The 14,871-nt window shown below is 45.7% G+C and overlaps 1 protein-coding gene across 1 annotated transcript in view; it reads left to right on the top strand.

Moving 5' to 3' along the window:
- Positions 1-11,249, top strand: part of LOC115315581 (carbonic anhydrase 15-like) — an 83,185-nt gene extending 71,936 nt beyond the window's left edge. Inside the window, exon 5 of the mRNA XM_042290276.1 lies at positions 11,050-11,249. Within this exon, the coding sequence (XP_042146210.1) occupies positions 11,050-11,247 (198 nt within the window). The 3' untranslated portion in view covers positions 11,248-11,249. The remainder of the gene's footprint in view (positions 1-11,049) is intronic.
- Positions 11,250-14,871: the final 3,622 nt, after the last annotated feature.

Here is a 14,871-nt window from a genome sequence, read left to right as displayed (position 1 = left end):
GTGTGATCGGCGAATTTGCTCGCAATCTGTCGCGCGTGGAATCCACTACGCCAGGAGTGTCGCGCGCTGATTGGCCGTCCGCTCAAATGTCATTCGTTGTAAATTGCATTCCAGTTGCCCGTGTGGCACGGGTATTAGAATAGGTGCCTCAATGCTTCGAGTCCCTCGAACAGTTCAGGGCGTCGAACCACATAAGCGTAGAAATTTTGCGCATGTTTAAGCAATATATGAAATAGCGCGCAAAACGAAGACGAGAGAGTATACACAGAAGCGCCCGTCTTCCTGTGTACTCGCCCACATCGAAAGACAGCTGCGTCTTTTTGAATCCCGCTTCCTTGGATCCATATTTAAATGTTATCAGTTGATTAGCATGGCTCAAAATCCAGACAACATTCGCTCCCCCCCCCCCCCCCCCCCAAGTTGACTATTCCTGTAGTCAACTTGTCATTACTGATAAAAAGTAACGCACGTTACTTTCCTTAAATTGCGAATCAACATGTTTTACTGTTTTGTCGGTACGCGTATGCATAAGCGCGATATCTAACGAAGCATTATGTTAATGCAGAAACTGATAATAATTACTTCACCTTCTTTAAGTTGCACCTAATAAAAAACGCAACGCAAAAGCTTTAAAAAAATTCACACTTACTTTGCGACAAAAACACGAAAAATTTAAGTGTAATTCTTAAGGTGTTAGAGGAGAATAACATAAAGGACGAAAACCGTGTTTTATGTTTTTCTCTTCTAACACCTCTAACACCAGCACAGGGCTAGGCAGTATCGCAATACAATTTTATCGCGATAGTATCTTAGAGATACTTTCGAGTATCTGTATCACTGTATCGAGATACATTTGAAAAATGTATTTGTATCTCAGCAGTGAAATACATTTACAATGTACCGCTTGCATCGCGATACTTTGCCAGAACCACGTTACATTTGTTGTTATTTTTAAGATATATTAAAAAGATAAAAAAAATATTGTTTGGTGCAGGTTGCTTCGGAATTTAGAACATGCACCCGCCCTATAACGTGATTGTCACGAATCGCCGAAATTTCTTCTTCTTTTTTATGTTGTTTTGTCGTTTTTTCTGCATTTCTCCTGTGTGGGTGGTATGTCTGGGTAGGCCGGGCGCGTATTCGGAGACCCCCACGGCAAAGCCCCGCGAGAGAGAAAAGGAGGGAGAGGAGGAAAGGGAGGAGAGAAGAATACCGCGATTGGCTGGCGCAGTCACGTGGTACGCGCGCGCTAAGGACCCGGCCCGGTAGAGACACCGTTCGGGCCCGGCCCGAGCCCGACAGAAGTTTTGAACATAAACCCGAGCACGTCATAAAAATTTTTAAATATGAGCCTGAGCCCGGCCCGAGCCCAACAGATTATAAACATGAGCCCGAAAGAGTTTGCAGGCTTCAGTCTAAAAACTGTCTAAGCATAAAGCATGCGCACTTTCACCGTGCTGGTAGAGTACATACGTTTTCTTTTATCCACTTAAAAGCTTTCCAAGTGCAGGACGTCTTATTTTTATATATTTCGAACGGCACCGGTAGTGATTTTGCACTTCGCTTGTTTGTTTTCATTTAGCCTAAAAGATCAATGAGCACACCTTTTGTTATCAGCAATTTAGAATTTGCGGCGCACGACTGCCCGGGCCGGCCCGGGCCGGCACAAAAGACGTTTTGTTCAAGCCCGAGCCCGGCCCGGGCCCGAGAAAAATCCGTGCTACCCGGCCCGAGCCTGGTCCGCGGGCCGGGCTGGGCTTGGGCTTTTGGGCTGGCCCGGTCCCGTGCAGTGCTCTAGTTCATAACGTACTCTTTCCTCCAAGCAATACGGATCCCCATGTGGCGGGTTCGAATCCCGGCCGAGGTGCCCGCAATCTGACGGAGGCAACCGAGCTTTCGGTTGCACGTCAAAAGATCCCCAGGTGGTCCAAATTAATCCTCAGTCCTCCGCTGAGGCGTGCCAGATGCCCGTCGTTGGTTTGGCACGTAAAACCCCCAAATTTGATTTGATTTGATTCCTCCAAGCAAGTATAAAACAGAGCATGCTTGCGCTTTTCACCATAGCACCCGTGACGATCGAATCTCGAGGGGGATAGGTAGGATTGGCCAGAGGCTCATTGGAGAGATCATTGAGGCAGGAAGGATTCCACAGCTTAAAGCCATACTTCAACGAAATATGAAATATAGCCGTCGTGTTCAGAAACAGGCTGAATATGATCCACAATATCCGTAAATAACTATTGCACGTTTGCATTTTTAACCTGATGGCTGTATTATGAACGGCCCCCTCCGGCAAGCCCTCGGAGAGCAGCCTGCTAAGAGCATGTGACGTCAGGCGCAATCGTGATGTAGCCTGATTCGGGACGAGCAAAGCTGCAGCGAGGCTGACGTCGACAAGACGATTACAGGCAGGCTATCCGGCCGCCGCCATGTCTCTGCTCGTGCGGGCAAGTGCATGAGATCACAAGCTTACCAAAACTACGTTCACGCGCACGCTGCACATGCTAGCACGCCTGTGGCATGCATTAGTGAGGCTATTCTCGGCGAGATGCTCGCTAGGGGCGCTTCTGTTTTCCTCACTCTAAAGCCCCTTGATAAAAGCGTTTTTTACAAGTACCGCCAACCATTGTTGTGGAAGCGCGCGAGACACGTGCGAGGAGCGGGTGCTCCGCCGCCATTCGCTTCCAAGGCCCGCTCATTTCAGTGCTGCGCCGCCATTTGCTTCCAAGGGCCGCTCGAGACATGGGCCTCGTGCACTCGCGCATTTGACGCTACTTGCAAGACAAGCGCAAACACATCAAGGGGCTTTACCTCACTCTGCGTAGTGCACGTGGTATACCCACGCGTTTATGTTTTAATTTTTATAGTGTGCAGAAGCTTGGCATTTCACGTGCTTGCACTAGCAGAGGAAGTTGAAGTATTTTCACTCTGGGTTGTGAAAAATTCCACCAGGAGGCGATACCCAAACTTCTCGCCGAGAATAGTTCTAGGCGAGACGGGTGTCGTCACTACCCGTAAATGTTCCGAGACGGACATCGCAAATGAGGCTTTAGCGACATCCACCAGGTGCTATTTGTTAATCGCTTCATTTGTTTTAAAGTTCCCTTTCGTGTCTTTTTCAACAAGAGATTGGAGTGTCCTATGTGATACTGTTTCTTCGAACACGTATAGACCAAGAAATAATCGGCAAAATTTTCGTGTAGTCTCTCGTTAAAAATGCATGTGTCAGTACCCTATCCTTGACGTTATCAAACAAAAAGCTAGAAATTATGAAAAATGGATGGATGAGACGCCAGTGAGACACGGTAAGTATTGTTCCGCCTCTCGCGAAAATAAAGAATACAAAGCAGCAGTTACCATCCTTCTCATTCCTCGCGCAAGACAGCGTTGTGTGACTCTTGGCCCTTGGGTGTGTGTCCTGTGTGTGTTGCTGTTTTGCGCTCTTGTTGTTATTTTGGAAAGTGGTCAACCCAGCTCTGTCCCTTCCATTGTAGTTCATAGATGACGACGACATTCCACTTTAAAATGAAGACAGCGTTTTTTATCTTAACAATTTCTTCACGTCTATCCTTACTAACGAATACTTGTTAAACGTTCCAGACTCATGCCCATTATCTCACCCTCGGATGAATCCTATCATAATTAACCACGCAGGCGTATTGAAAGCAACAGATATACGTAAAAGTATTCTTGAGCTTTGGGAATGACCAAATTAACTAGAAGGTATTATCAAACACTAAACACGTTTTCTTTGTTTTTCTCTGTGACATATTCTCACAGTCCCTCACGCTTTCCATATTTTCGTGTGGCTGGAAAATCGCTAACGTAACCCCTGTTCAGAAAACTGGGGATCGCCAACTCAGGAGTAATTACCTCTTGGAACATATACGTCACTCAAATATAATATACTTTGTTGACTCGCATAACCTTCTTTTTCAACATCAGCACGTATTTCGTCAATCTTACCCTCTTGTGAAACCCAGCTAACCGCTCTCTTTACCGACATTTACTCGATCTACAATTCGAGTTTAAAGCTGCTGTCGTTTTCATTGATTTCTCTAAAGCATTACACAAAGTTCCTCATCAATCTCTTTTAAGGAAACTTAACGATATTAATATTCACCCTTCTGTCGTCGAGTGGATTTCTGAATTCCTAATCAACCATACGCAATATTCATCCGTTAACAACGTAAAATTCCCCACCTCTATTTTAACGCCACGCGTTTCCCAGGGAACTGCACTCGGCCCCTTTCTGTTGATAATCTACATTAATGATCACCATAAAATACATTCTTTTGTGGGCCTGTTCGCCGACAATGGTGTCGTAAACCGACCTATTCTTTCATACCATGATATCATCTCATTTTCTAGGAAGGCCTTGCGTCTGTAGTTCAGGGGTGCGAAAAATGGCAAATGACGCTAAATTTTAATGAATATAAATCCCTCTCATTTTCCTGGAGCTCACGTGCCACATCATTTTCGTATTACCTTGCTAACACTCAAGTAACAGCCTGCTCATCTCATAAATACCTGGGTGTTTATCTCACCTCTGACCTATGATGGACTGCTCACATAACGTCTGTAATTGCTGGTACCAACCGTACTCTCGGATATTTCGCAGAAACCTCGAACTTGCTACACCTTCCGTAAAACGACTACTTTTATAAGATTCAAGTTAGAATGTGCCTCATCTATATGGTCTCTATGGCAGTCATACCTCACAGATCATCTAGATTTCGTTCAAAACAGAGCCTTCCATTTTGATTATAATAATTACTCAACTTAAATCAGCATACCAGGATTACGTCTGTGATGTACCGGTAATTTGGGCTAATGCAAGATATATTTATTGAACTGCTAGATTACATTCGGTTGAGAAGCGTCTTCTTCGGTCTGCGACCGCGCCCAGTCTGTTCTTTCGCGCAGGCGTCACGTTCTTTTCCGTGGCTCGCTGTCCCTCGCCGGCGTCTCCGGTTACATCAGCCCGCCGTTGCCTGGCCCAAGGGTCGTGTTCGCTATGCGTGGCGAACACGCACACAATGCACGGCAACGTCAATCAACTCATTTTCATTCATTTCCCTTGCGCCACCGAGTGTCACGCCTATCTCCTTCATCAAATTTTTTATCACAATACCCGCCTCAGAGAATCATTACTATCACCTCCCCACCGTATTTTCCCTCTTTTAGATCATCCATGTGAAGTACGTCCAATTCAATCATCAACTGTTTCTTACCAGACTTCCACACTACCATTGGCTATCGGGGATTGGAACTCACTACCTCAGAACATCGTTTCTATAAATTATACTACTAAATTTTCTGAATTCATTATTTTTTTTCTATTTAACCTAGCTAACTAGCTTGCAGTGTGATGTTCGTGTTCACTGTTCTAGTTTTTGTTTTATTACCCCCCCCCCCCCCCCCCCCCTCTGTATAATACCCTGCGGCAGGCACGTAGCCAGGATTTTGTTTCGGGGGGGGGGGGGGGGGGGGAGGGGGGGGGGGGGGCCGCCCAAGACAAAATGTATGAGGGGGAGGGGGAGAGGAGGCCCCAGCAAAATGGAAGATATCGGGGGGGGGGGGGCCGGGCCCCATGGGCCACCCCTCTGGCTACGTGCCTGCCCTGCGGGCGCTAAAGGAAATTAAATGGTGATGGTGGTGATGTTCACCGTGCCAACTCTATCAAGACATACAGCCAGATAATGTGTTGCTTATGCTGTTCCTCACGCTTGGTAAAACAAAAATTATGCCTCAAACGCAATTTGCAATTCTTCGTAGGTAAAAATATGAAAGTAAACATTTAAGCAAACCTTTCTGGCTGCCTGCATGATGGCGTAACACCACTAGATGCCAACAAAGGATAGAAAAAGAAATTTCACTTTTTCACGTTTCCCCATAGGATTCACTGCAATTTTTGGTGTCAAGCAATGGTAACGGAAATAAACAACGCGCAAAAAATGCACAAGGACGAAAAGAAGGTGCGAACGACTAGTGTCGTTCGCACCTTCCTTTTGTCCTTGTGTATTTTTTGCGCGCTGTTTATTTCCTTTACCATGAACCAACTCGCCTACATCACGACACTATAGTCAAGCAATGGCCGCCGGTGGTGCCACTCGACCCCAGCAAATCGAGCCTTGATCCGTGATCCGGCCTAGTACAAGACATCAGTGGGCTGAAACGATCGGTTAGCAAACTGCCTTCCTGTGGTTGCCCGAACAAACTAACATATTAGGCAATGAGACCCTTGCGAACAGGCCACTGGCTAGAGTCGTCCACAATCTCCATCCGGCGGTACAATGAGCACGTCTCTTCACTGGCGTTTATTGCCTAAAGCGCCACCCTTGTTCAAAGCTTTCAAGGAATGAGCCGGCCTTATTACATCGCTTGAGGTCGAACTGCGCGCGAACACCCGATCCACTTTTCACAAACTTCAAAGGGTCAACAATTGCAACTGGGAATACTGCAAAGGAAAGGTAGCTATTAGACACGTGCTGCTTTCCTGCTCGGAGAAGGCAGACGAGCGGAAGTGCCTGTACCAATAGTACGCATTTAGTTGCCTTTCCTGCTCGACCGTCGAAGATCTTTTCCCAGCTGCACCACGCGGAACTCCGGACAGGGGCTTCAAAACTAAGCTTTTGCAGAAGGCGCGCCAGAGATAGCATCTTAGAGATGATTTCTGGTATCTTTATTTCTCTATCGAGACGCACTTGAAAGGCGTATTTGTATTTCAGTGGAGAAATATATTTACGACGTAGCGCTTGTATTTGATACCCTGCCAGGCTTAGTTTTCTCGCTACATTTTATTGTAAAAAAATTAAATGTCGAGTTTTTAAGGATAAACTGAACACCTTTTTGGCTCGAGTAGTCCGAAACTTTACAATACAAACCCGCCCTATAACCTTCTCTACAAGGGAGAAGCCTGGTGATTGAATGGTATACTCCAAACACAAACATTAAAGAAAGAAAAAAAGGCAGGGTGGTTTCGTGAAAGGTCACCAAAAAGAATAGCAGAATAAGCTCATCCCGCAAAGTTCTTGTTTCATTCCACTTTAGCAAAGTGAACGCTGGAAAGGAGGCGAGGGGCGAGAAAGAAACCGCCGACATTTATAGCAAACAACTTGTGCCAGGGACTTTTCTTTCTCTTATGTATTGTGTGGCTCGGTTGTCCGATCTCCTCAACCTGCGTGACTCGGAGGCCCCGGAAAAGCAGAGTTCATTTCGATCAGACGGCTTTTGTCAAGCATGGCAAGCAATCACGGGCTTTCAGTATACCTTTATAGTTCATTGGGGCAATAGTGCCTATTACCGGCACTTGTGATGGTAGCTGAATAGACTAAGAGTTCAAGGTAGTGCGAGATGCATGAAACTAAGACAAAGTGTGGAAAAAATTATCTATGTGTCTGTATAGTATGTATTCCGAGATACCTTTCCGCCGTCTTTGCAGACGCACCTTACGGATATACCGTTAGGTAAAGGACAAATGTATCCCAGTATCTGTATTTTCGCCTTAAAATACATGTATCGCAGTATTTGTAATCTAATATATTTTTCGAAGTATTTCTGCCTAGCCCTGCCGGGTAGCGACTTACCCCGCAGAGGAGGCCCACACCTCTCCCGATTATCCCCCTTTTTTCTGGACAACACCAAACAAACAATTAAAACGCCCACATTGCCACCTTGATTCTTCGCATGTGCAGAGTGACGTCCCAAGCTGCTTGGCTAACCCAAATTGTTAGGGCCCAAGATTCACGTGACACACGCAAAGTACAACAGGTAGAAATGCTCCTCCGCACGGTTTCGTACGCACGTCAAAACGAATTGAAGCGCCCAGCCAACGTTGACCGCGGCAATGACGAATAGCATGCACATACTGAATCGGGACGTCATGTGCATTCATCCTTTATAAATCTATCGTTTAAAAGCGACGCCGGCGGTGGGCACGGGTTCACTCTTTCACCGGCAAAACTTGTTCGCAACTGAGTACAAAAAGTTTGTTGGTCTGAAATGAAGGCCCGGGAAGCTTACTTTAGCATTCCCTCGGCGGCACAGAATAAATGCTCGAAGTATACTAGGTTTTCTGGGCTGCCCGCTCGAACTGTAATCGCATGCCTTCCAGTGACGTCACGGCATGGAGGGTCCAACTCCGAACTGCGACGGAGTTAAGCGCTCAGACCTTTGTATCGCGAAGATACTACCTAATAAATTGTGCGTTTGTGCTGATATTTCTTCTCTCCTTTAGGCCGGGCAAGAAGAAAACCCTAATTTCAGGGTGATTGTGGATGCTGTGAGCAAAATTCAGACAGAAGAGAATGTTCATCGAAATATTCAGGAAAGTGTCGTTCTGTCAAGCCTGCTGCCAGCGAATAAAGGGGGCCGCTTCCAGTATTTCGGGTCGCTCACAACGCCACCCTGCTCGGAAGTTGTCACCTGGATAGTCTTGAGAAAGCCAGTCACGGTCAGCGAATCTCAGGTAAAATCATGATGTTAGGAGTATCTTGTAGCTGGAAGATGTTAATTTAAAAAGTAACCGTTATAAACCTAACGTTTAATACTCGCAAAAATAAAAATAAAAAAAGAAAACACCGTCAATTTAGTGTAAGTTTTACGACATTGTGTCATAAAACTTACTTTTCGTTGAAAAAAAAAAGGACGTGCGACATATACTTGTTTTCTTTCGCAGACGTTGCTTTCAACGACAGCGCAATTATCGTCCTTAACATTTTATTTCTGTGCTGTTTACGATTCTGCAAATTTCCCCGCTAAATCTAGCGGAAAAATTTCTCTGGGGGGTCACCTGACACCCCCAGGTCACGTGACCCCCACGTGATTTTGGGGAGAGGGTCACGTGACCTTGGGGGTGACGTGACCCCACCAAGGTCACGTGACCTCAGGGAAATTCACGTGACCTTTGTGGCCTTGGCTCCTCCTCCTCAAGAGCTGCGCTCTAACTCGGCGTTACAGGGAGTTGTAAACGGCTTTCATTTTTTATTGTCTATATAGATGCAAGTTGTAGTCATAAACACGCAAAAAAGGCATGGCAAAAAAAATTTACGCGCGCGCGCACCTTTTTTTTTTGCGTTTTTTTCCGCTTTTCGCCTCTTTTGATTCGTGACGTGAAGAATCATGAAATTCCTAAGCTTTGTAGGCGGCATTTCTATAACATTTAATAAAGGCAATCGTAAGACATGTTTTTTTAACGCAATTGCGAACGCACTACGGCCCTTCTTTTTGAAATACCAAAAATCGGAGTCCGGTGTGATGTCGCCTTCTGGAATCGTATCCTCCCTCGGAAAACATGCCGCCTGGGCAGGCGGCACCGCTCGCACGGAATAAAACCGTTTTTTGTAGCGTGAGCTACACTGGCTGAGGTTGAGCAGTTTAGCGTGGCTGTCGGAGAGCCGTGACGTCACACGGCGCACAGCTGGCGCGCCTCGCCGGTCTGCGCATGCGCGAGGAGCAGTGACGTCACACGGCGCAGAGCTGGCGTGCCTGAGCCGCCGCCACCGCGCGCTCCGCCGCCACTGCGCGCGCCTCGCCGGTCTGCGCATTCCAGAGGAGTGACGTCATAGCCGCGGCAGACGCACTGGCGCCGCCGCGTGCCCAGCTGTGCGCCTCCGTTGCGCTGTAGCCAAGTCTGACGCTGCACCGGAGCCGCTTGATAGCGCCTCTCATTTTGTGCACATAAGCTCACGCTACATATATCCTGGCATAGCCGAACTAAGCCACCGCAATATTTTTATTGAGAAACAAGTTGGTACGCCACGCCACTGGTGTTGTCCCAATTTTTGTCTCTAGTCTCAAAGTTGTTTTTTTTTTCCCCACTATGATTGTTTACCAGCTCGCCTGCGCAGTAACCGTTATTTCAGTAAGAAAGGACTCTGTTTAATTTCAATCTGTGACGTGAACTTTTTGTATTTCTCGCTAACGGGCTCACCTTTCGCAGATTCTTGTAGAAAAAAAAAACAGAAAGTCAGGAAGCAGCTTTTCCTTTCAAGCGGCAAAAAAAAAAAAAAAGTAGAGGATTGTGCATAGAAAGCGCAAGGTTAAGGCTTTGCATAAGGTAGGACTGCCTTTGAGGAATGGCGAAACTGGCCTACACTGAGAGAAATTTAGCCAGTGCAGTACGGCTGCTAGTCTGGTGTCTTTACCCCCCCTTCACACTGGAAGCGGATCCGCGTTCGCGAAGCGGTTGCGAACGCGGTTGTATGAAGATCCAGTGCAATTGCACGCGCATTTGATGTCATCAAATGCGCGTGCAATTGTACTGAATCCTTATACAACCGCGTTCGCAACCGCTTTGCGAACGCGGATCCGCTTCCAGTGTGAATGAGCCCTTAATGTGCATCAAGCAGTTGTGATTTCACGACCGCACGCAGGCACGATGCTCATCCAGATTGAAACGGGAAGGGTGGGGATTGAACCCAAAATTCATGGGTTCTGCGACGCGAGCTTTCGCTCCACGTGCTCCTAGCTGAGATTCGCTAACATACTTGGACAACACTGATCACAACTAGGAGACTGAATGTCTCATTGAGCAAAGAGGTATGAAGCCACCGGAAGTAAGCGGCTTGTCCCTGAAGTTAGCATTTGACAGGCTTTCTAACCCTTCCGATCGCTGGTTCAAACAGCGTCGACGGCGCTGGAACGTTTCTTGTCATCTCAAGAGAGCCTGCTTTTTGCGCAGTAAGAGCGTATGCAGACCCTAGAAGACTCATAGGAAGCCATTCCATGTGAACGTTTTGAGATTCTATAGGTTGATCAAGTGTGCATATGTCCTACGTTCAAATGCCCTATTCTTGAGATTTACTTCAAAACGGGATTATTAAAACCCATTCAAGGGCACAAGAAAGTATGAAACAAGACATCGTATAAATGCCCTCGGAAGACCAGCAGACGCCCGACTTCCAGGACAAGCATCGACCATCCGGTGACTTTATTTGTGCCAGGCTCGGAGAGCATCTATGTGCCATCCATCACAAATATGACTAAATCGTGAGTTTCAGTCTCTGGTGACGCTAATTTATTTGTACACTTGTTCCTTTCTTCTAGATGGACGTTTTTCGCAGAGTGCACGCTCGTGGCCATGACAATGGTACGACACACGACCTGGTAGACAATTACCGACCACCGATGCCCCTGAACGGCCGATATGTCCTGAGGAACTTCCTTTGTCCGCCATTGCAGAAAGGACAAACCAAGGTGCACGCACCCGCGAGAACACCAGATTCAGTCGAGGGTCAAGAGTAATGTGTAGCGTTGTAAAAGGCCGGGGTGCGATCGCGTAGCTTTCACAAACTACCACTTCCTCTTTGCCAGTGCTCTTGCAATCAGCAATAAGATATTGAAGATTCCTTTTTTTTTTTTTTTCTTCTAAAAATGCGGTTATGGAGAATCAAGCTGTTCACTTTTGTTGGACGATGTTTCACACTGCGTAATTGCCCATGTGTTGACAGTATCGAAAAGGTATACAAAATAAATGAAGATCTATTGGTGCAGTGGTTCTCAAATGGGGGTCCGCGGACCCCAGGGGGTCCGCGAAGCCACTTTGGGGTCCGCCAGACCCTCAACAATTTTTTTTAGTTGATTAACTGACCACGTATTGATGAACTGACCAAAATGAAGTGATGTGGCACCTTTTGTCTTATGTTTTTCTGCTACGTAGCAATAAAAGGCACCTGTTTCATGCTCCAGATGTGTTAACTTACTAACGTCCCCTCCCCGCTGGAAGGGGTCCCCCATCACTGCCAGCGGTCCGCAAGGGGTCCCCGACACATCCATGGCTGAGAACCACTGCATTGGTGGATCCTTAATTAAGGAATGCGTTAGCATGATTCTTGGAAAACACCACAGGACGTAACGAGTTAAAGCATAAAGTTCAGAATCGTTTGGCGGTGTGAATTACGCTCCCCATTTCTTTTTCACTTGGGCTTCACGCTAACGAAGGCTACTACCATAGTTGATGTGACCAAATGTATGACTGAGAGTTTAGTGAAATAGGTGTATGGGCTTCGTCATTGACCCGGTAAGGAATGACGTCACAACATGGCGCTGTTCTCCGATCAAACCGATGCTAGGGCATGGGCAAATGCATGGCGTCTTGATGCGAGGTTAGAATGTGCGTGATAAAACGTTAATGCATTTTTGTGAGCATGGCTTCTTTTAAATGTTTAGTCGTTAAGACCTCTTCTGTAGTCCCAGTGCTATGTAGAGATGACAAAAGCCCGTAATAAAATGTTACAACTCGTTCGGTCTTGCTAGCAGACGACACGATAACTTCGTGCGTCAAGCTTGGTGCAGTGGTCCTTTCTGATGGAACACGCGACCGCGGTGAATTAGGTTAGTGACGAGCGACGAAACCACTATTCTCGGGGTCATTTTTCTGTCGAATCTCCGAAGCGAAGAGTGCCCATGCACAGCTATAATCCACGCTCGAGGTGTGCGAGCGCGCCAAACGCCTGCCCAAAAACCCCTCAATATTTTTTTTAGGTGATTTATTATGGTGTCTGAAGATTACCCTATCAATATTGTGCTACAGCGTCAAGTATATTTTTTAATAAAGTCAAAATATGCAACTGCTCAAAGCCGAAAGTTGACAGGGAAGGAAGAAGAAATATAGAGGAGCAGAAAGCTACCAAAACTCACGTGGCTGTGCAACTTTTTTTTTTTAGACAACGTTTTTGCAGTTTATTGGAGACCACAAAACTTTGGTATTATATTTTTTGTCTATTTTTAGTATTGAGCGTATCCCTTCGATGACCCATGACTTTGATTATCTTTGGTGGTTGCGTCTAAACCCATACAGTTGTTACAATAAACGCTAGAGGCTCAGGTGGCGCTAGTGTGCTGTTGCATTTTGAAGCAGACAGCAAGCAGTCAGAAACTGACTTCCGGTAATGCATTTCTATGGGAAAAAGCGAGTTCATTTTCTCTCTGCGCTAGATTATAAGAGAAAATATCACGAATAATTTGTACGTACAAGGCACATTGGAACAGTTCTCAGTCACGCAGACGAAATAATTGGTCAGTTACAGCATTTTTATTTGAAATTCGTGGCATGAAAAACTGTGTTAAAACCGCTTCGTACGTGTATTTATGTGCACTGTCGGACACTGTTAGCGTGAACACAGCGTACGCTTTCCAGCATGGGGGATATACGTGCCAAACGAACGAAGGACATGTGGAAAACCCAGTCTTGTACACGTTACTAAAAAAAAGTAATTGATTACAATTATTATTACTCTTGGCTAAAAAGTATTCGATTAGATTATTTCATTACTCGACGGCAAAAGTAATTGGACATTACTTAAAGAAGTAATCGTTACTTTTCCGATTACTTTATTGTGTGAAGACACACCTTTAGCGCTCATAACAATGAACTACTTCCAACCTATATTTCACATTTGCACAAGTACTGAAGAAGGAAAACTGGCTCCCTCTTCGTGGTCGTTGCACCTTCACAATCCGGACACAAGCATATAATTCGTTTGAAGACGTTTAATGATTTGGGCGTTCGCCAGTGTGTGTGTGTGTGTGTGGGGGGGGGGGGGGGGGGGGGGGGGGGGGGTAGCGGAGAGGGTTCTAGATCTTGTTAAGCTTGAGCAAGGCTTGTCGCTCAAAGTTTGCGTCGCTCATTTTATTATTCCCATGTGGATGAACTCGCATGTTATACAGAAGAGCAGCAGCTCCAGGATTTGAAACGGATCATGTGTAGTATTCATTAGCGGAAGAGATCGCCCCCGACCACTTCTCAACTCGAAACATTGCTTGTCAAAAATAATCCGTAGTGGAAGTGGGGAAATATTTCAACTGGCTTTGTTATATTTTGCATCAGCTTTAGGCATTCTTTGGTTCTGGTTCACCTACGGGCTGCGAGTAGGTACCCTAAGCTGGATTTTTTATTTTTTTTATTTCTGTGTGTGTGTGCGTGAGGGGGCTAGTTTGAACGAAGGACTCACAAAGCTACATTCTGCTTCCTCAAACTTCGGCCTAAATGGCCTTTGTCGCGCACTGTGGCTTCTCTGGGGCTTCCACTCACAGTCCCAGCTTGAAAAAAAAACAAAAAAAAAAAACGGACATTCCACAGAAACTGCACATAGAAAGAGATTGACCTCGTTTCCTGCAGCTCCGCAGAAATCTTTCTTTTTTCCATTCGAAAAAAAAAAAGCAAATTTTATTTTAGTCATTTCATAAAAAAAAGGCGTGTGCCCGGGGGGGGGGGGGGGGGGGGGGGGGGGTGTTTCGTGGACAAATTGTAACGGTTACAAGTAATTTTATTACTTAAAAAGTAATCAGATTACTGTTGTGATTACTGCCTAATAAAAATAATCAACTGATTACAAAATTACTCTGTAAAGTAATCGATTACAAGTAATTTGATTACTTGTAATGCGTACGGTACAAGTCTGGGAAAACCAAGAGAGATGGCAAGAACTACGCAGTCAACACTGGAACACTGGATAAGTAACTCCTTGTGCACGCAGGCGATCAAAATAAATTGAAAGCCACGTAATATAGTCAGATTTGCAATAAACAGGTACTGCTTTAATCTTTCTGCTCATGAATATGTGTGAAGATGCTTGTTCTGGGTTCAAATTATCACCCGCACGCTCCAAATCTTTGTAAATAGGGGAAGCCAGAGAGCAGGTGCCCGATAAAAACTGCCCGACATAGGAATAAAAAGACACACCTTTCGTAGCTCACGTGCTTTATTTTTTTTTTTTTTTTTTTTTTTTTGCGTTCGACTGTTCTTTAACTGATCGTAAAGATGCACGACGGAGTCATTTTCATCCAATGTTAGGACGGGCATATTAAAAATATATAAGCACCACCGAAATGCTGGCGAACCTTGAACACACTCTACATTCCTTTCGA

This window comes from Ixodes scapularis, unplaced genomic scaffold (genome assembly GCF_016920785.2).
Source record: "Ixodes scapularis isolate PalLabHiFi unplaced genomic scaffold, ASM1692078v2 PGA_scaffold1__304_contigs__length_218370807, whole genome shotgun sequence".
In the NCBI taxonomy this organism is placed as follows: Eukaryota; Metazoa; Arthropoda; class Arachnida; order Ixodida; family Ixodidae; genus Ixodes; species Ixodes scapularis.
Note: the sequence above shows the minus strand (reverse complement) of the source record. Positions and strands in the feature narration are given on the sequence as shown.